Genomic DNA, 22640 nt, shown 5'->3' with positions numbered 1-22640 from the left:
CAGGAATGATATTGCTAAAAATCTTAAGTCCCTGTCTGTTGGTCTGTTGCAGTAGGAAAGACAGGTATGCCATATTTTGAGTTGCTATGCACCTACACTTAATTCATCTGATGAGCTTTAACTCCTCTTTACGTCAACAGATTAACAAGGCCTCTATACAGGATAAGCTTTTTGTCTTGGGTGACTTAAATGCTCGTTTGGGTAATGATACACGATTTTGGAGAAATATCATTGGTTAACATGGAATTGGTAGAGTCAACTCAAACAGTGTTCTCCTATTGTCTCTTTGCAGTGGATTTGATCTTTTACTCACTAATAGATTGTTTCAGCTGCTTAATTACAAGAAAGCCAATTGAAAACATCCCCGTTCTAATCATTATCATCTCATTGATTATGTCATTGTACGTCGTTCTGATAGACAAGATATAAATCTTACACGCTCTTCAAGTACCAGGGAATGTTGGTCAGACCATAAATTGATCTGTTCCACAGTCAGGATGAAAATCAAGCGCCCTGTTTGAAACTAACGTAATTCTTCCATCAAGAGAATTGATGTAGGCAAGTTGAAGGTTAAGGAGATAATGCACTCGTTTCAAAAGGCTACTGAGGAAAAGGCGTCCTCCGTTTTGTGTGGGAATTACATTAAGGCCTCTTGGAGAGAGTTTAAAACTGCAGTGTATGACTCTGCCAAAGAGTCATTAGGATATATCCGAAGGAAAAACTAAGATTGGTTTGATGAAAATGATCCAACTATCGTCCCTCTGCTCAATAACATGCATCAAACCCATCAAGTATGGATTACTGACAAAAATTCTTCAGTGAAACACAAGCCCTTGAGAATGGCCCAAAAGTTGGCACAATCTCGGCTCCGGAAAATGAAACAAAATGGGTGGAAGTAGAAAGCTACCGTCCTACAAGATGCAGCCGATAGGTGTGGTTTTAAATAATTCTACCAAAATCTCAGGGGGTGTTTGGTCCCATTTCAAGGGGCGCATCTCCAATATTTTCGTCGGATGGCATTCTCCTCACTGATAAGAAATAAATTACTAAGCGCTGGGCTGAACACTTTTCAAATATTTTAAACAGAAAATCGACAGGGGATTGAGGAGTAATTGATGATATTTCTCAGAGGCCAACCATCAGGGACCTTCCTGATAGTCCATCCATGTTGGATATTGAATAGGCTGTAAGACAACTTTCAAATGGTAAGACTCAATGTGATGACGGCATAAATGCAGACGTATACAAATGTGGAAGCCAACTATTAATCAGGAAACTAAGTGCCCTGTTTTCATTAATATGGGGGCTTGGTACCGTGCCACTACAGTTCAAAGACGCGTCAATTATTCACCTGTTTAAGCACAAAGGAAATAAGTGTGAGTGTGATAACCATAGAGGAATTTCTTTTTTATCTGTTGTTTATAAGATTCTACCTCGTGTAATCTTAAACAGACTCAATCGTTCCATCTGTAAAACTGTGCTTCCAGAAACATGGCATTAAACCATATGAAGCAGGGATCTTACGAGAACAAAATTCGTGAAACCAGCAGGTGCTTCTTGGCATTTGCCCTGAAATGTCCAATTATATAAGTAATAGGAACAAGTGAGCATAAAGCAAATTCTACAAGCCTGGCCTTATTGAATAAGAATAGGAAGTTGCATTACAATTAGGTATCAAAAAGTGAATTGACGGAGACCACTAGCGAGAATAAAGGAAACAAGGAATCCATAACACAATTCTGAAGAACACATGTCATGATAGTGTTTATAGAGAAAACTGAGACTAACAATATCTCGTCGGTGAAAGTGCAGAGCCAATACAATCACATATATATTTCTGCACCTCATCAAGAACTCTCAACTGGCACAGATATTTAGCAAAACACCATACATTGCGTTATAGGATAGATATCGATAGTACAAATATATTTAGAGCTAAACAGAGAACCGGAAAAAGAAATATATGAACTCCAGGAAATATTCGTTGAGAAAAATAGACAATAATTTTACGATAAAATTTTCTCCGCACGGGTACCCATCCATGAGCGTCCCAGGATGAGAAGGAACACATCATCGATTATCCTTAATTAACTTGAACGAAACGAGCGATTTCATACATAACTCTAGAACTGAACCCAAATCAACATCCAGATTAAATTAATATTTCAACCCATTTGAAAGAGATGAGGAGATATGTTGACTTTCTGAATATAATTCTTTGGAAAAAATCATTCACATAGAAAGAAAACAATTTTGGCCATAGAATAGAGCTATAAGAAAAACCGAAACTCATAAAAAAAGAGAATGAAGAGATACGATCCGGATTTAATCGAAAGTACAGATCAGAAATAAAAGGCCTAATAATCTACAGCAACAAAACACCAATAACATGACCTTTAAGTTTGTATAGAACAGCAGAATAACACAGTCTATCGAACACGTTCTAAATGTCATACGTAATGTCTCTACTTACACATGAATTGTCATAAAACGACAAATCCGTCTAATTACAATAATTTTGTAAAAAACAGTTGAGCAACTAGCAAGAGAACGATACTAAACATCACTAAAATAAACAAGCATGAAGTTGATAATCTTTCATAAACTTCGCTAATAAGATTGAAATGAATAAGACACGTCCCTTAATTCTCCGGGGTTGTGAGGGCGCTGTATTTTTTCATACAGCGTGTCTTGTATAAGGATAGCCTGGCGGCGCCTATCGTTTCCCAGGCTTTGAGCACATACAGCATCTGATATTACCAACTTGTCACACATTTGACAGGCTCAATGTCGCTTAAATTCGGTGAACTAATAGAGACTGGGGTGCCAACGTGATTATGCCATTAAAAAAGACTAACACCTGAGGTCAAGGGTTACATCGCTCGAAACGTTCTGAAAATAACACTCAAGATTAGAAAGTGGTCATAACAATTCAGATAATACGACCACCTAAGTTTATTCTTAGTTTTTGTTAGCATTTACATTCCTAGACAGTTTCAGCTTAACTACAATATTAAAAACCTACACTCATCGATTCCAATTTCTTCCACACGTCTAAATACCCCATATATCAATATTCAAGTATGTAGACCAACTTTTGACAGAGTATTTTGTTACAGACCGTTCAACATACACTACACACATACAAATCACATTATATATATTCATATATATATACACATATATACATATATAATACATATATATACATATATACATACATATATATACATATATAATACATATATATATACATATATACATACATATATACATAATTACATATATATATACATAATTACACACACCCACACACATATATATATATATATATATATATATATATATATATATATATATATATATATATATATATATATACGTTTAAATCCTCACAATGCCACTATATACAATTCTGGATTTTTGAGATGAGATGTGAATGCTTGTGTTATTTTATTAATCGGACTATTATTCTCATCTTGGGTGTTATTAGCACAGCGTTTTTGTCGATGCAAACTGCGACCTTCTTCAGGTGTTGAAAACATGTTTCTTTATCTCTACTAAGGAAAGATTGTTGGTTCTGCATTAGAAGAATTTTCTCACAGAATATTAACAATTAGTATAGATATTCCGAAGAATTGAGTAATGGGAAAGCCTTTAAAAATATCTTAGTGACCCCTGAAGATTGCCCCTTATTTATGATCTACGGACCTACCCTCAAACCCACGCTTCGAATTCTTGTAATGCAGAGCCAGCCCCCTTTTACTTAGTAAAGACAAAAAAGCATGTTTTCAACACCCGAAGGAGGTCGCAGGTTGGAACGACTGAAACGTTGTGTTAATAACAAGAATAATAGTCCGATTAATCAACATGACACAGCAAATGTCCCCATATGAAGAGCCAAGTATAACATGCCAATGGCACAGCCAATCAGTTTGAAAAGAAAATCAATCCCTGCCAATATGCTATATCCTTATTTGGATCCAATATATTTGTACATTGCTGAAGATGAAAACCCGGTGTTTTGAAACTTTGATGAGCAACTGTGGAGAACATTGTACCTTTACAAAAGGGTCTCAATCCCGTTTTCACTTATTTTTCGATCAGTAAACTGCATTTATCATATATTGAATCGTATTAAAATTCATAGCAATTTCGCCATTAAAGAATATTTCAACAAAACACTCAAGCCATTGCCATGGAATATATGCCTACATTTGGGATAGCTTCCATGTTAAAGAGACATGTCTAAACAAAGACCCTAAATACTCATATATGTGATTAAGAGTTGCACCTACTCACAGCACAGCATTTATTTTTGCTCTCTACCATCGCCACAAGGATGAAGTAGCAATCTTTGAGTGTGTCACTAAGCAAACTAATTATACCCTATCTGCTCATCCCTAAGCCGACATTCATACCTGTGGATAATTCAGTGTTCACCATATTGAATTACTAATCAACTCAAACAAAGCAGTTGACGAATGGAAGTTCTGTTGATTTCCCTCTTGCTTATGACCTAAAACAGAGCGTTAACGACCCCGTTTGGGTATCAAATACAGACAATCTGCAAGTCGGCGGAAACGTTTCTTAACAATATCGTCTAAACTGTGTTGCGCCTCTCTTCTGAATTTTCTACTAATTCGTTTTTTTGCAATAAAAATAAAAAACAAAGTATAAAGAAAACCCAAATATCTTTCTCGATCGAACAGTGTATCGATACTCAATGGATCTGGAAGAGGTTCCGAACGTTCATATCGGAACCACTCCTTTGCTCTATGTAAAAAATAATGCGTCCTATAGATCATCCAACTTAACTTATTGGTAAACCGTAAGCAGAGATAAATACATATCCTCTAGAATTCAAGCAGAAACTGAACTGCCAGCTGCACACCTAGAAATGTGAAGCCGCCATTGCTTCTATAAACCAATACTAAGCCTTAATTGATACGAATACCTGCAGTCATAAATAAATGCCCTTCTTCGACAAGCTTCTGGAGCTTAACTTCAACTCTGATCTGAAATAGAAAAATAATATATAATCTACTGTCATATGTCGCTTGAAAAGTTGTTACGTCATTCTAGCGCTCCAAAATGCATCTCAACCAAGACGCACTCCTCCAATTGTATGTCTTAAAATCTAATATTGCAATCACATCTCTTGCATTACCAGGTTTCAGAATCTGCTTCGGAGCCTGATGGGTAGCCCTCTTATCCTCAGTATAAATTCTCTCCCACAAAAGGATGTTGCGAACCTATAAGTTATCTATCTATTTTCATATCAACTGATTGATTATGCTTCAATCTTTGGCCCCCTTACTCGAGATCCTCAGAAAAATACTCGACTAGCTACAGTCAATACCAATAATTTCCCTACTTTCCATCCGTACCTTAATCCGAACGGAGATTCCATGGCGCAAGCTTCTTTCCTAGTATTGCCTCCCTATTGTAATCTGTTACGCTGGCATGTCTATCATTTATTAGAACGTGATCATTTGGAATTCAAATGTAAACAGTTTTTTAAGTCTTGTCCCCTTTAAAAATTAAATTCTACCTAATTTACATATCACACGATCACTAAGCTTTTCTCTCAGTGACCACCTTACATTGATTTACTCTTATTCCTAATCGGCTTTCGGGTTTTCATAAGCAGTGACCCGATTTGTAAGAAAATAGGCAAAAAACACACAAAGAGGCAAAGAAGGATAATATATAAATACTGATAAAACAATATTTACCTTTCGGTTGCATCGTAGGACAATGCTAGTTCCTTCCTCGGCTGTTATAGTTTCAATCATAACCATACAAATGGTTGGAACTTTATAAAAAGAAACAATGGGTAACAATAAAAACATTAAAAAAAAACTTACATTCAATACATTTACTTTAATTGACAAAATCAAGCAAAGAAAATACGATATAAAGATTTAACGGAGAATACATTAAAAACAATTAACAAACAAATAAAAGCGGTCGCCCATAGTCGATAGCGACACGGTAGCCCACTTTTCATTTGCAACTACGCATAGAGGTAAGTCAAGGCGACGCTTGGTTCTCAGGATTATTCAATTTACCTTTGATGATTACCGGTTCGCGTTGATAAGCAATTAGCTAGGCCTTGCCAATTTTCATGTTCTTTGATTTTTCGTGTAAATTGACACAAAATAAAATTAAAATCTATAAACCCAGTCGTAAATACTTATGCTAAAATAGGTCGATTAAATTATCTCTTATGTCAAAGTTTATATTAAAAACTAAAGTATTTAAAGTGTTTAAATAAGGCATATACAAACCGTAAGTTCTTTACAGGTTGACGCAAGAAATATATATTTTGGTTGACGTAATAAATATGTAGTTAATATTTATAGATTGACCTAACACATACGCAAGCGACAGAAATTGCGGATGGAATTACGCTGTTTACAATTCTTTTTTTGCAGTTACGTTTAAAAGAATCTCCTATTAAAAATGGCAGCCAAAGCAATCTCCTATCAAAAATGTCAGCAACACATCTTTTTATATGAAGAAAGCTGAATTGAACTTATTTAAAAAAGGTTTACAAAACGGATATTGACGTAAGCAATATAAGCACTCACGTGACTTTCACTCCACTTATTTTATCTCTAAGTCCTCGCATTCCATGAACGATATATATGAAAAATAGGACAGAAGTATCGCTGCAAAATTATTAACATTGAAGTAGTAATTATTATTTTTGTTACTTCAAGTGGCTTTATGTCTTGTCTGAAGCGATTGCTGCAAACAAAAAATCGCTATGCGAAACCATTACTCAGTTATTCTTCTTTTGATTAATTTTTCTTAGGTGTTTTCATTAATTATATTCCGAATCATTTATTCACATCGATGCAGTCGGCAGGAATTCCTTCGCATGTACCGCGAAAATAATTGTTGCTAAACATCTGGCTAGTTCCATTTCCTCTCATCTAGATGTGCAATTGAGAAAAATGCTTTTCTACTTTAAACACTTGTGAAAAAAAAAATCTCTCTTTTTTCGCCATCAAACTTATTGTTTTGTTCCATTTGAACTAAAATTAGTTTTGATAACATCCTATGACCAAATTTACATTCCTGATCTTAAAAGAATTATATCTAAGCTGTCGCTAAGCATGTTGGTAAAATAGCTGGAGAAGTTCACCGGGCGAAAAAGTATCTCGATCTCAATACAGTTCTCTACCTGTATAAAAATCAATTCAGAGCCTTCTATTTCTGTTGAAGCAGTTCAAAATCGACCTGGATATCTCATAGAATATAGTCCAGTTTCTTTTCACAGAGAATCATCACTTCGTTTCTCACAGAATTTCATGCTGCTAATATTTGTGTACTCTAATATTATTTTTTTTATATGCTTAACTGTAATCGTCTTCTCGTTCTACTGGCATTAACTTAAAATTCTCTCTTCGTGTACCAAACTTAAAACCCGAATTCTGTGAGGAGCGTTTCAATCCAATAAATTAACTATGTTGAACGCAACGACACAGCAGTTTGTTTTACTTCTGATACATTCTTATAAATTGTTCATAGTAAGACATTATTACAAAAAAAAAATCCTTTCAGTCTAGTTTTGAATATCAAACAGAATTGCGATGAATAGACCTTCTTACAATACGTTAAAAACCTTGCCACAAAATTGCTACCTTGACACCTACAACATTCGCTAACGTTTATTCTCGAATAGACTTTAACCATGATAAATGTTAATGCTGTGGAGACGCCCACTAATTAACATAGGCGGGTGAGTGAGATATATAAAGGCATCAATCACCAATACCGGGGGAGTTCAGCAACGACCTCCAAATAGGCAAGCCGCCTATAGTAAGACATGCAACATGCCACCTTCCGGAATATCTCCAACTGAAGTATATCTGAAGGCATGTAAATATGTATATAACTTTTCTTCCTAATATATTATTGTATACCTTTACTTTCCGTGTTCTTATTAATTATTTGTGCAGACACAAGAGTTAACTAATTAAAATATAAACTACGTTATCAAAAATAATTATTAGATTAAAGTTATAAAAACGTAAACCAAAGAAAAAAAAAATTATATCAAACACACGCCATTAAATTTTATTTTAACAATGACGTAACAGATATAAAATCAAATATTTTAGTGAGGTCAAAATGACTAATTGATAAACAAATGGTATACGTTAACATTTAAAAATACAAAGCCAAAAGACATAGTTACTTTTCTGTAACACAACACCATTAAATATTTTAGGTTGGTGTAGCAGGTGATAATTAAGCGTAACACCAAATTAGAAATTATAAGTTCAGATAACAAATATGTAATAAAACGCTTTGCTGTACCGATTTAATACATACGTAATAAAAGTGGTGTTTATCTTAATTAAACCTATATGTAACGTAATAAAACCTAGTTAGTGTAATGTGAAAACCTTATCGTTCGGTCATAGTTTTCCTCTAATCACAAGTTCCTCGAGTATTAATTAAAATGATGAAGCCTATTCATTAGTCTCAACTCTACAATATTATATATAACGCACACTATAATTTAAACGGATAGCTTCATGTTTCCCATACCGTAGAAAACGTATATCACAACATAGAAACGATTTCAAATTAGCCTAATGAATTTCTCCACGAATGAAACATAAACTATTCTGTTTAGTTTACTTCAGGTAAGTATTTTACATTATATATATATATATATATATATATATATATATATATATAATATATATATAATATGTATATATATATATATATTGGTAGAAATACTTATGCTAAGTAATATATATATATATATATATAATGTGTATTTGTCTTCAACTCAATTACAATGACAAATTAAGAAAATATAATAAGTTCATTTCAATAGTTTTTTGACGTCAGCAAGTCATTGACATCTCTTCAGAAATGAAAACATGAATGAAATAAATTGTATCACTGCATCTATGACAGTGTCAGTTCACATGGAGAGGAAGTAGACTCTGAGATCCGGTTGTTACCCATTGCTCAACGGTAAGCGCTGAATATGGTCCTTATATATAGAAGCATTTCGGTTAATTATTACTTGAATTACACATTAGAACACCGAATTCTAAGTGTCGATACGTTATTATTACGGACAGTTATTATGGAGATGCACCTTTTCAATGTGTTTTTGTTAAAGTCGAAGTTCTAAAAATTCAAGGGGACTATATCTAGAGCGAACCCCTGCTCACTATATAGGATACATCCATATTGGAATATTCCGTACCAATTCTCTTTTATCTCTCAAATCTTTTGTTAGTAAAGAAGTTAAGAATATTTATTTACTTCTCTCTAATTGACCAGAAGAATATAGTATATCTTTTTTCTACTTTTTCGGTTTTACTAAATTCCAGGACAAAAAAGTTTCTCGTCTCTGTGGAGTGTCACTTAAGGAATATGCACTAATCTTTTTATCGGTCCTGGATATGTCCTTAAACTATATCCGATGGTGAGGCCCCAGCTTGCGGGCTTTGGGGAGTGTGGAGCCACCCTTTAATTGCCATTGCTCCCAGGTCCACTTTGACCTGGACTAGTAGTACCTGTTAGGGTTCCAACTATGAGTTAAATAGAAACAAACTTTTAAAAAAAAACAAACAAATATACACTGTTAAAAAATTGTTCTTCAAAATCACTGGATTCGGCATTAAATAACCGGAAAAGGGTTGATATGCCGTAAAACAAAAACAACCAACGAACCAACCAACCATAAGCGTTTTATCAGAAAGTACAGAGTAGCCATACCCAGGAAATTATATTCGGGTTTCAAATACTATGCTATTTTTATTATTTTGCCTGATTTTGCTTTTAAGAGGTAGTATCCTAATGCCAGGTTGTCCTCGCGAACCCTTTAACATGGATACTTTAGACACTTCAGGATAGTGTATAGTAGGCATATAATATTGTGCAATAAACATTAAAGTTCCCTATAGTAGTCACTTAAATTCTTTCCTCTAAGCATTTAAATTGCCTTAAGTAGACATTCAAGTTCTCTCCACTAGGCTTTCAAGTTCTCGCATATAGCTACGGAAATGCTATTTGCAATTGAATCCAGGAAGACAGCCGTGCAGAACATCTAATTGAGTTGCGTGAACACATCTATAAACGCTATGTATAAACTGCGCTTTGTTGGTGTTATCTTGTTACGAATGATATTAGGAAAACACAGTTATTTAGTTCGCGGGGGGGGGGGAAATACACAATGCATTCCGCAAAGTTAATCATGAGACTGTGCATCAAGATTTCGGTTCTTCCTAAACCTATTTGTCGTTAATCGAGAAGTTCAAAACGATGCCCACTTTTGTTTGTCCATGTTTCTAAGGAAAATGTTCGAATCCTGTACGATTATCATTTTTCATTTTGTGATCACCTTTACTTAGTTCGAGTCTCAGCTTGTCTTGCCAGATCAGGCTGTCTGAAGATATTGTCTCCTGACCTCAAATGAACCATCATTGATGTTATAGTTTTTGTTTATTTCTTTTTGCATAAGTCAATGATATTCTGCAAAGTGAAAGACGAAAACAAAAACGAAAAATTTTACAAAACAATCAAACTAAACAACATAAACAGATATTTGAAGAGGCCAAGAGCTTCAAGCAGAAAAAAACACTTTATCCACAATTACTGGAATCGGCTTTAAATAAGGCGGAAAATGTTGATATATCATAAACAAAACAACAACCGAAAACTAGCATCATTGACTAAATAATAACTTAATTAACCATACAATATATGCAAAGAATAGTAGTTTAATAGAACATAATATATACTGTCAGAAATTTCTAATATTAAAAGACATGAAATGTCGTTGTTTAAAAATTAATGTATTGGACCAACCAACCAACCAACCAACCGATAAAAGCAACCTATTATTGTAATATTTTCACGACCTTAATCTTAATACGTGATGAGATTAATACGTGATAAGACCTTAATATGTGATAAGATTCGTCGAATAGGCTCACATTAACACTTGTAGATCTGTAAGGCAATGGCTGAAACCTTAGAAAATGAACTTCAGTTTTGAGACTAATGAGACATTAATAAATATTAACATTCCGTGCTACCAAGACAAGCTTATTTCAACAATTACAAAAAAAAAAAAAAAAAAAAATCCACCATCTTCCATGATAATAACACTCTAACTGAAAGTTCATAATTTAAATCTCTTAGCCTAACATTCACAGGAAACATGAATTGGAACAAATACATTGAAGATATCGCCAAAGAAAGTGGAGTGTCACCTGAACATGCTTAAAATAAGCACATTTCATAGTATCCTATACATCTTCAAAGCCACCATTCGCCTTTTGATAGAATATATGAGCCAGTACATTAATCATATGTTTCTCTTTATATAAAAATGTAAAGAAATGACTCAAAACTCTAATATGCCCGCATTGTCAACCAAACACAAACCAATGCCCCATCTACGCAATGTTGATCCTCTGTGCCTCTCTTACAAGTATTTAATTGAATGTTCTTCGACTAATTATTATAACTGGTGTCCGCTCGACATTGACGTAAATATCCTGATTAACTTGACAAGCAGCTAAACACACACATCATTAATGTAGAGGTCGTCAAATCGCCGGCAAACCTTCTACTCTGAAAACTTATCCCGTTGAAAAGGTAGATTTTGAAATTCGCTTCCTGTGACCTGCTTCCTCGAGTTTAGTAACATGCAGAAGTCAACGTCTTGTTGTTCACCTTTCTACTTTAAGTGTTCCCGTATGCATGTAAGATGATGGGATTTTTTTTTTGTAATTATTGAAGAAAAATAAGCTTGTCTTGGTAGCACGGAATGTTAATATTTATTAATGTCTTCACTAGTCTCAAAACTTAAGTTCATTCTCTAAGGTTTCACCCATTGCCTTACAGATCTACAAGTGTTAATGTGAGCCTATTCTACGAATCTTATCACGTATAGTGTATCAAGGTCGTGAAAATATTAGAATAAGAAGTTGCTTTTATCGGTTGGTTGGTTTAATACATTAATATTTTAACAATGTCATTTTATGTCTTTTAATATTGGAAATTTCTTACAGTATATATTATGTTCTATTAAACTGCTATTCTATGCATGTATTGTATGGTTAATTAAGTTATGTATCACAGAAGTCCTTTACGTTTCAGGGCCAGTTTGAAGTGAATATAAAGGTAACGTAGTACACGTTTACATATGCGTTAACATGTAGACACCCAGTGTCCAACACTTTGTAGAGTAGTACGTCGCAAGGAATAAAATACAAGTAATAACTCGACCTACTCGTTGTGAAATGTTAACGAGACATTTATTTTCGGGCCTTTTCCCGAGGAAAACGTGAGTGTACTACTTCTTTTTGACCGCTTTCCTTTCGAACGTCAAAGTCTATCTGTGCACACATTCGTTCTATTGTCTTTGTTTTTTTTTCTCATCGTAACGTCACTTCGCATGCGACTTGGTATTTGCTTATGCGCATCCGTGCTCTGTTATATAAATAATAATTCTAACAGTATACATAAAGCAGTTATGATGCCTCAAGATTAAATTATTTTTTGAAAAGAAAAATTTACGTGATACGACAGAGATGGATTATTCTATACGTGTGTAAAATACAGAAACTTTTTAAATAACCATCAATATTTTAGATCTGACCTTATGATTTTAAAATGCGCAGGTGTAGGATTTGCCGGAAACGTGCTGAAAGGCTTCACCCATCCCCCTATCGGGACACGAAACGGAATTTTCTGTCGGAGTTTTATCTCTTAACCTGTGCTCTTTCCAACTCATCCACAAGGCAGTATATTTGCATAGCTAGTGAACACCCCCCACACACATATATGTGTGTGTGTGTATGTCTACTTTATTTAATCACACAAATTAATATACGAAAGTATAAATTTATGCGTAAACTTCAAGTATTTACGTCAACAGTGCTCAATACGTAGGTAGAGATAGGTAGTAATTTATAAAATATATATGGCAATTAAGCTACAGAGAATATTCCCCGTTTCATCCACGCCTAATGAATCCTAGCGTGGATGAAACGCGAACTATTCTGTATAGCTTAATTGCCATATATATATATATATATATATATATATGCGTGTATTTATATATGTGTGTATATATGTGTGGTGTGTGCAATGTGTATATGTGTGTGCCGTTTGTGATGTTTTTTTTTTAAGTACGATATCTTGTTTATATTTGTCACTTATAAACTTTCCTAAGATATTTCTACTAAAAACAAATGTTCAAACTTTTACACCAAAAACATTTTTTTAATTGAAAAATCGAAAAATCTTTAAAATATACGGGAGAATTTGGTGCAGTCTAGATCTTCTCTTGAAGATAACGAGAAGCGGGAAACACGTGTAAGTTTACTGTAACTTGTCATATATTTTTAATGCCAAAATTATGTGATATGAATCTAAGCCAATGGTAAATTTGATAAAGTTATCTTTCACCGAAACGTTCTTGGGATCTTTCTATTTTGTTGTCTTAATTGGTTATCAAATAAAAATGGATATCTATTTATTGGCAGGATATCCATTAACTCAAACCTATTTTTCTACAAACATCTTCTTGGTTATTTATGATGTATGAAATATATCGAACTCTCTCTCTCTCTCTCTCTATATATATATATATATGAAATATATCGATCTATCTATATATATATATGAAATATATCGATCTACATATATATATGAAATATATCGATCTACACACACACACACACACACACACACACACACACACACACACACACACACACACACACATATATATATATATATATATATATATATATATATATATATATATATATATATAGTAGGCACCGCCAAAAATGGCCGCAAAATCAAGTTGTTGTTGTTTTTTAAAACTAAATTACATTTATTAAAATCCATTATTTCTGAGTAACTTTTTTTTTTCCAGAAAGATAAAACCCTGAATTTTATCATAAAGAAAACAGAATAATGTAAAACTTTTTCTACTATTTTTAATTACATTTTAAATGTTTAATTTTCCCAAAAAGTTAACAATTGACATTTTTTGTCTTGCACAAAAAACGTACTTAAATATTTAAAAAAAAAAAAAAGGTTTTTGAAATAATTAATTTATTTATTTATTGTCTAACTAAGATTTAGGATGATTTTCTAAGAGAATATGCAAAAATATTATAGGATAAGTACCTGAATTTCAAATAATTCCACTTATTCATATAGGTAACCAGATATTTCGCGTTCATGTAGAGTCGAGATCGACTCTGTTTACGTTTGCGGATTATAAGAAGAAAACTATGGAAGACCAAACAAGCCCAAAAAACTTATTTTTCAGTGACGAAAATTTCAATGTATTATAAAGCTGAGGCTGGCCAGTACCAGATGGGTGACCATTTGTATGAGTTTGGTTTTTAATGTATATGTGTGTGGGGGCCAGACTCCCCAAAATGGGGGGGGCAATTTAAAGCAGAATAAAAAAGAATTATTTCAGCGCGTTTGGTCCACCGTAGTCGAAAGGCGGCAAACGTTTTCAAACGGGATCGAAAAACATGATGCTATTTTTAACACAAAGGGCACAACATTTATCGAATTTTTTTTTTATATCAATTATTCAAAGCATGCCCTGTTTAATAATGGTCATGCATTATTCGGCTCGCTAAAAAAAAATTGTTAATTTATTTATCAAAAATTTTAAAATGGCTTTTTTCGTATAAATATTAAAAAAATTTTTTTTTTGTTTTGCTTAACTTAAATTAATTATTTTACTTAACATATTCACCGAATTTCACACTTCAAAACTCAAAAGCGGGATAATTAAACACAATCGAAGTTCTGATATTCAGACGTCAAAATAAGGTATGCAAACAATTTTTTTTTTTTTAATCTATAATTCTGTCCCTTACAACAACACAATATGTTTTGTTCAGTTTCAGATGATTATTTTAAGCATATTTGTTCCCACTTCAAAACAAGGGGGGGGTTGTAAGCAAAAAAAATATATATATATAAATATCGTTTATGAAAAATAAGTACACTGTTATAAAGTTCATTCTTCTCCTAATAATCGCTGAAAATTTCGTATTGATCGGATAATTACCTGATTTTTGGTAGATTTTTAAAAAGACGGTCCGTCAAAAAGTACTGACCTGCCCCCCCAATTTTGGCGGTGCCTAAGTTAAAAAATGTATACGGCAATTAAGCTACACTGAATATTCCGCGTTTCATCCACTCTAGGACTCGTCAGGCTTATGCGCATCAGCCTGAAGAGTCCTAGAGGCGAGGAAACGCGGAATATTCAGTGTAGCTTAATCGCCATATACATTTTTTAACTTACTAACTAGCCCCACCTATGCATTGAGCACTTTTAAAGTAAATACAAGTTTGCGCATAAATCTATACTTTCGTATATTAATTTTATGTGAGTAAATTAAGTAGTTATATATATATATATATATATGTATATGTATATATAGATATATATATAGATATGAAATATATCGAACTATGCTAAAACAGTTCACAGCAACACTCGTTTAGCTGCAGCCACCGTTAACAATTTCTCTAACTCTCTCTGTTCTTAAAAGTAAACGCAAATTTATGAAAAAAAGTTTCTTTCTTAGAACTGTTTGCCTGTGGAACTCTGAAACGTGTGGTCATTTTCAAGTCCAATGTAAACAAGTTTTTGTTTTGTTAGGTTTATGTAAAAAAAGATTACGCAATTTTCACCAGGAGCGAGTATTCTGAGACCAATCAACCTGTATTCTCCAGTGGTCTTCCGGTCTTAATAATTGGTGTCTCTCTTGTAAAAAAGAGTATACTTGTTTAAGACAAGGAAACATAGAGTCAGGAAATATCTATAATTCAATCAATGGGTAGCAAATATGCATGCCAGGATTTTGAATCCGAGTTTTTATTTGAATGGACATACGACCGGTACCATTAGTGGCACTTTCGTAACAGTTTATGTATTTTGAAGATGGTTACACCAAGTTCGAATTTGTTTACGTAAAACGACGACGCCCGTTGACTGATGTCTTTCATATGAGTCGCTTGGACTGGACTCTTTTATTTTTTTGTTTTCTCTATTTTTATTATAAAAATATATTTAGCGAAGTAAATAGTGTGAATTCCCTTTGCATTAAAAAGAATCAAATTAGGTTTCAGTACATTCTCTTTGCATTACAAACAACAAAAAAACAAAAACAAAAAAAACACAATTTACTAAACGCACCTCTTTACATTCTCTTTCTCCATTTACTTCACTTATACTCTTTCGTCCTCTTTTTCTTTCTGAAAATATTTTACATTCTTATTGTAATTTGATCGTCTAAGTTCAGAAAATACGAAGGGTGTAGGAGTAGCTATCCAACTAATGGGACAAATAATATCTGTATTCTGTTCGCATTAGCTGAAGGGGACGAAGGCCAAAAGGTAGACCAGCATAAGCAAAATGAACAAATAAAGGGTGACACTCCCCTAAAAGATGTCAACACTGTGGTCATAAATTAAACACCACTAATACTATTACTAATGTCATGCCAGTGCTCCATACATTACTAATACTACTATTACTACTGATAATAACAATCAAAGTACATATAGTTTTGGTTTTCGCTGTTGGGCAGATTAGGAAGATTACCTTTTTAGAAAATAATTTTAATAGCGGACTTGTGGAAATTCCGCGGTTACTTTCCCTACTGAAATTAATTTAAAAAAAAATTGAAACTTCCTGAAATGTAAGAATTTTATATTATAGTTCCATAAAAGGTAAATATTAATTGATTGAGATTGTCGAACTGACTTCCTCATCTTGGTTGTTATAGTCACAACATTTCGGCCGTTTTGCCCTCCGGCCTTCATCAGCAAAACGGCCGGAACGTTGTGACTATAACAACCAAGATGAGGAAGTCAGTCCGACAATCTCCATCAATGAAAACACCTCATCTCAAAAATACAGATAATTACGGTAAATATTAATCTTTAGTTTTGTTTTTTGTTTACATTTTTGTTGGGTAATTAAATATTTAGAAGAAATAATTTGTGATTCAATTAACTTAGAAAATATGTTGTCCTCTATTCATGGCGAGTGCTCGCTTTCTTTAAATTAAATATTTAGAAGAAATAATTTGTGATTCAATTAACTTAGAAAATATGTTGTCCTCTATTCATGGCGAGTGCTCGCTTTCTTTAAATTAAATATTTAGAAGAAATAATTTGTGATTCAATTAACTTAGAAAATATGTTGTCCTCTATTCATGGCGAGTGCTCGCTTTCTTTAAATTAAATATTTAGAAGAAATAATCTGTGATTCAATTAACTTAGAAAATATGTTGTCCTCTATTCTTGGCGAGTGCTCGCTTTCTTTAACCTCCCAGTACTGAGTGGATATTTTTGTATATATTTGGTATTGGCGACGCATGGAAATCCAGGTATAACAGCCATCAATGCATATTCAGGGACACCGATTCAAGACATCATTAGCGAACGATAAACAACGGAAGCTTGTCAATGATAGAGTGGGAAATAACACACGAAGAAAGATGCATTACTAGTAGTCTTACGTCGCGTTTGCATGGATTGATTACCCCTTTTAATTTAGTGTATGTAAACAACCAATTAGAATAAATTAAAATTTTGATGTAGTTATGGATATCTACTGTTCTCTCTGTAGCGAGTAACCTACCTAACACGAAAATCAACAATACAACGGGGTATTAAAAGGACAACTAAAAAAACAAATAGCGTAAATAATAAAACTAATGACACCACTATTTCTCCTCCCCCTTTTCTAGTACTACAACTACTACAGATAATAATTTCACTGTATATTACCTAATTGCCTAGAATTCATGGACCTCTGTAGAGTAAGTATACAGTTAAATAATAATATAAACAAAAGGAAAAGTTGTAACGGAAAAAATATATAAGTTATAAACATGTGCTTATTTTCCCCTGGAAGCAAGGAATACTTGTAAGTTTAAATGTTCCGGTTGACAGATTTTATCTTTGATAGTTTTGGTTGATATAATCCGATAAGTGATTCTCGGATTCATATAAAAATTGCATCTGAAATACGTTCATATTTGATTCTAACTAGCTACCCCTTCCTTTTGTTTGTTTATAGTAAAACAGACAGTTCGTCTCATTTTCATTTCGAAAGTACTTATTCCATCTAAGAAGTTTGCAAGACATGGATTTTCTGTCTATGACATAAATAGTAGCAGACATAACTTAAGATTCTTTAATTGTACTAACTTGTCATTACTATAAATCTTTTCTTATGAGAAAACATATAGAAAATACACAAGTGTCAATCTGTGTGGAAAAGATGGATAAGAAAATACTACGAATAATATCAAGGAGTAAGTCGTAACACCTCATTATATTATCTCATTCAAAAGGTTCGTTTTACAGGTAAGATTATGAATAAAATTACTGTTTGTATTAAGTTCGACTTTAGGAGTTCCTCTTTTACAAAAAGCTTACATTGTTAAAGAATATAATAAATTAACTCATCTTAATAGAATTCTATTCAAAGTTCTCCAAATATGTTTTTCATGGAAAAATTCTGGGTCTCCAGGGATCTTCATGTAAAATCATTGCATTGTGCCAGTAATTAATTTTTTTCATACATGAATTGAAATCTATTTGGAGGGTATAATAGAATAAACACTCGGCGTGGAATGTTTAGCAAAGGTTGCAGAGTTTATTACGGAATTTATTTCTGATAGCGCGGATTGCCTTACTTGCTATTTACTTACTTGCTTCCATCGTCTCAAATATTTTTATAGTTTGATTCGGAAGATATAAAAAAAAAATAACTTTTTTACTTTCAAAACGTAGCATCGTGAATATATAAAAAAAATATTAAAATATTATACAACCTTATACACACACACACACACACACACACACACACACATATATATATATATATGATCGCAACGTATTGTCAGACGAGTGCCACTCCCGCAGACACTTAAGGTCCATGACTTTTTTTTTAGTCCTACCGGTGGATTCACACGCTCAAACAGGCATGACCCTGAAGACGGTCATTAAGATCAATTATTACATGCTTCCAGCATTTCAAGCCTCTACAGGTTATAACTTCTCAATTGCCACAGGATCATTTTTATAGATAAATGACTTAGGGAGTATCTATACACAGATGATGTTACAGAGTCCTTACTTTGTACGATAGTTAAGTCTCTCTCTCAAGTTAAACTGCAGACCAGCTTAATGCGGGTACTGGTCTCCCGCTTTATGGTTTTTTAAATCAGAGATTTCCTTCTCTTGTTCTTATTTTTTTTTACAAGGTGGTCACCACTTATCAAGGCCTGGAAGCCACTCAGGAATAAGGATTATTGTAAGTACAGTACGTTAGTGTGGATATTTAGAGTGTCTACTTAAGGGGGCGGTTCATCAGGAATTTGTTTACATTGGACTTGAAGACATCCAAGTTGTAGTCAGGAGAGAAGCAGGCAGACGGAACAGAGTTCCACAGGCGTGCAATTCTAAGAAAAAAGCTTTGTTCACGGAATCTACGTTTTGATTTAGGCATAGATAAAGAGTGGGGAAAGTTTTTGACAGCGGATTCAGCTAGACGGGTGTTTTTTTGTAAAAGATTGGCGAAAGAGGACCAGAGATTGGAGTTCACACGAGCACCTGCCATGGAAATAACGATAAAACAAAGATAGGCTTGCAACGTCTCTTCTGTGGGAGAGAGGATACAGGGTAGAAAAAAGGGCATCCCCCACTAAGCCACGAAGTCTATTTTGTACTCTGTCAAGGCAGGATAGGCGGTTTTTAACAGCTCCTGCCCAGATATGGCAGCAGTATTCCATCCTTGGAGTACTTGGCTTTTATATGGATAGAGAATTGCATCAGTAGTGAGATATCTTCTGGAGCGGTAGAAGGATCCCACCATCTTTCCAGCGACCTCGGCAACAGACTTGATGTACGTGTTCCATTTCAGATCAGGAGCTGGTTAAAACATGGGGCTTCCCCTAGACGAGAGTCATCGATTTCAATTGATGCCAGATGGGGATCAGAGCGTTGATGATGTAAAGATAGGAGTTTGGTTTTAGATGTATTAAAGGTAACCAGCCACGTCTTCTCCCACTGAACCACTCGTTCGAAATCAGAGGAGAGAGAATCAGAGAGAACTTTGTCATTTACAGCCTTTGATGGTCGTGTCATCAGCATAGATGTCAACGAATGGTCGTGTCATCAGCATAGATGTCAACGAATGATTAAAGTATGTGTTTAGGGAGATCATTGATGTTCTCCTAGAAAGTTTGCCTTCATCACGGCTTACGGGAGCCCTCTCCACCCCTAACACACACACACACACACACACACATATATATATATATATATATATATATATATATATATATATAGGTGTGCGCATGTTATAAGTGTGCATGCTCCTGTCCTCAATCCCTTGGGCTACTATTCTTTCTACTACTATTCCAACTGCTTCTTGTTCTACAACTTTTACTACAACTACTACTACTTACACACTTATCTATATTATAGAGTAGGGTTTAATGATTTTCGTTACCTTGCAAAAATACTAGTAAAAATGAAATTACTTTAAATGTGAACAAACAAATCGTATTGAGTAAAACATACATTTACATTCATAAAACTACAAAACAGAATGATAATTTATTGATTTAAGCCTCCAAGTATTTAATACAACATTACAACTTTTTAAATGTTGCAATATACATGAATGCCATAGAGAATCTAATCTGATTCTAATTGATGTGTCATTGTCAATCACTCAACGATAAGCGCAGTAATCCTGGCATTCCCCTTTATGCACCTTATATTAGCAGCTAATAAAAGTAAATACTTAGATTGGTCTTCCACTATAGTTTATCTCATTACGTTTTTAATAACATAAGTTACACTTATTTGCCAGAAACGGAAATAGTTTGATGACAATAGGCTATTTAGAAGTAAATGCAGTAATTACATATCTAATACGTACATGCTGTGCGAACTCTTCCAAGTGATTCACTGCGAAATAAATGATAATTACATGTTTTGTATTTTATAAGAGGGTCATCATATGTATACAAAGAAAAATGGGCGATAATGATATTGCCAAATACACTTATATATCTAAGATAATTGTAGAGTTCTGTGCTGGTTGACTCGAAAAAGTTTTAAAACAATGTACGTGATGTGTGCTTACGTGACGTGTAAAAGAAGGTGCTTGCTTTATTATGGACGTGTAAATATCTTCACATTTAAACTGCAGACTATCAGCAAACGTTACCGGGTTGAAATTCTGTCTTAGTAAATATAATAGAACCCCGGATAGGGTGGCCCATGATACATTTTTTTCAGTGTATGATGTGGAATACGATGTTTTTCGACCCTGTTCACGATATGCGCCCCATTTTACATTGTTATTTATAATGTTATTTGATTATATACATGTGTATAATATACTGTACTGTGTTCTGTCACTAAGTTTTTAGGCTGTATCCCGGGGTTCTCCTGTTTTTGTATGTAATCCTCAATTTATGGCACATAAAGTAGGCAAAACCAGATGTTAAAACTTTCGAAAGAAAACTTGCCTACTAATTTGCTTTAAGAAACATATAACGAATGTTACATTGCACAGGTTTTCATATCTTACTGGATGTAAAGAGTGAGTCTGATTTTATTAAATTGAAAACAAATGCATGGGCAAAAGTAGGCTAATAATTCACCAAAGCCGTAAATAATAGTCTTACCCATGATATGATGAGAATATTTATCTTTATGTGTATAACATTAAGATAATATGCATATGGATATATGTACAAACATGTATGCATATATATGTACAGATATATATTAATATATATGTACAGATATATATATATATATATATATATATATACTTGTGCCCGATATTATTCATACCCCTCGGATCTTTGAGATTTCTATAAGAATATTGCTCAAACCAGAAGGTAGACAATATCAAAGGGATTTCAAACAATAAATCAAGCATAAGTATTTAATTTAAACTCAACAAATAAATAAGTTATGCAAGTTTGAAACATTATACAAAGAAAAACAATAATGGCACTAGTTCAAAATTATTCATACCTCTCTTACTAATAGTCAATAGCATGCCCTTTATTCTTAATAACTGCCTGTAACCGTTTTGGATATTTATCAACAAGGTTTTTACAAGCATCAACACTGATTTTTGACCATTCTTCAATGCAGTAGTTCTCCAAATCCCTCAAATTTCTAGGTTTCCGCTTTTTAACCTCAGTTTTCAATATGTGCCAGAGGTTTTCGATAGGGTTCAGGGCGGGACTCTGGCTAGGCCATTCCAAAATATTCATTTGATTATCCTCAAACCATTTCTTGACTATTTTGGCAGTATGTTTTGGATCATTATCCTGTTGAAGGACCCAGTTTGGTCCTAAATGGAGCTTCTCACCAAAGCCGTAAATGATAGTCTTACCCATGATATGATGAGAATATTTATCTTTATGTGTATAATATTAAGATAATATGCATATGAATATATGTACAAACATGTATGCATATATATGTACAGAAATATATTAATATATATGTACAGATATATATATATATATGTACAGATATATATA

At 33.5% G+C, this 22640-nt stretch overlaps 1 protein-coding gene across 2 annotated transcripts in view; it reads right to left on the bottom strand.

Moving 5' to 3' along the window:
* LOC145266995 (opioid-binding protein/cell adhesion molecule homolog) overlaps positions 1 to 22640 on the bottom strand; it is a 112219-nt gene that overhangs the window by 50176 nt on the left and 39403 nt on the right. For both annotated transcript variants that reach the window (XM_080122884.1, XM_080122894.1), the window contains exon 2: positions 5739 to 5818. In XM_080122884.1, the coding sequence (XP_079979010.1) occupies positions 5739 to 5818 (80 nt within the window). The remainder of the gene's footprint in view (positions 1 to 5738; positions 5819 to 22640) is intronic.

This window comes from Euprymna scolopes, chromosome 4, assembly GCF_053919585.1.
Source record: "Euprymna scolopes isolate OS-2025 chromosome 4, ASM5391958v1, whole genome shotgun sequence".
Classification (NCBI taxonomy): domain Eukaryota; kingdom Metazoa; phylum Mollusca; class Cephalopoda; order Sepiida; family Sepiolidae; genus Euprymna; species Euprymna scolopes.
This window is presented reverse-complemented; position numbering and strand designations above follow the sequence as displayed.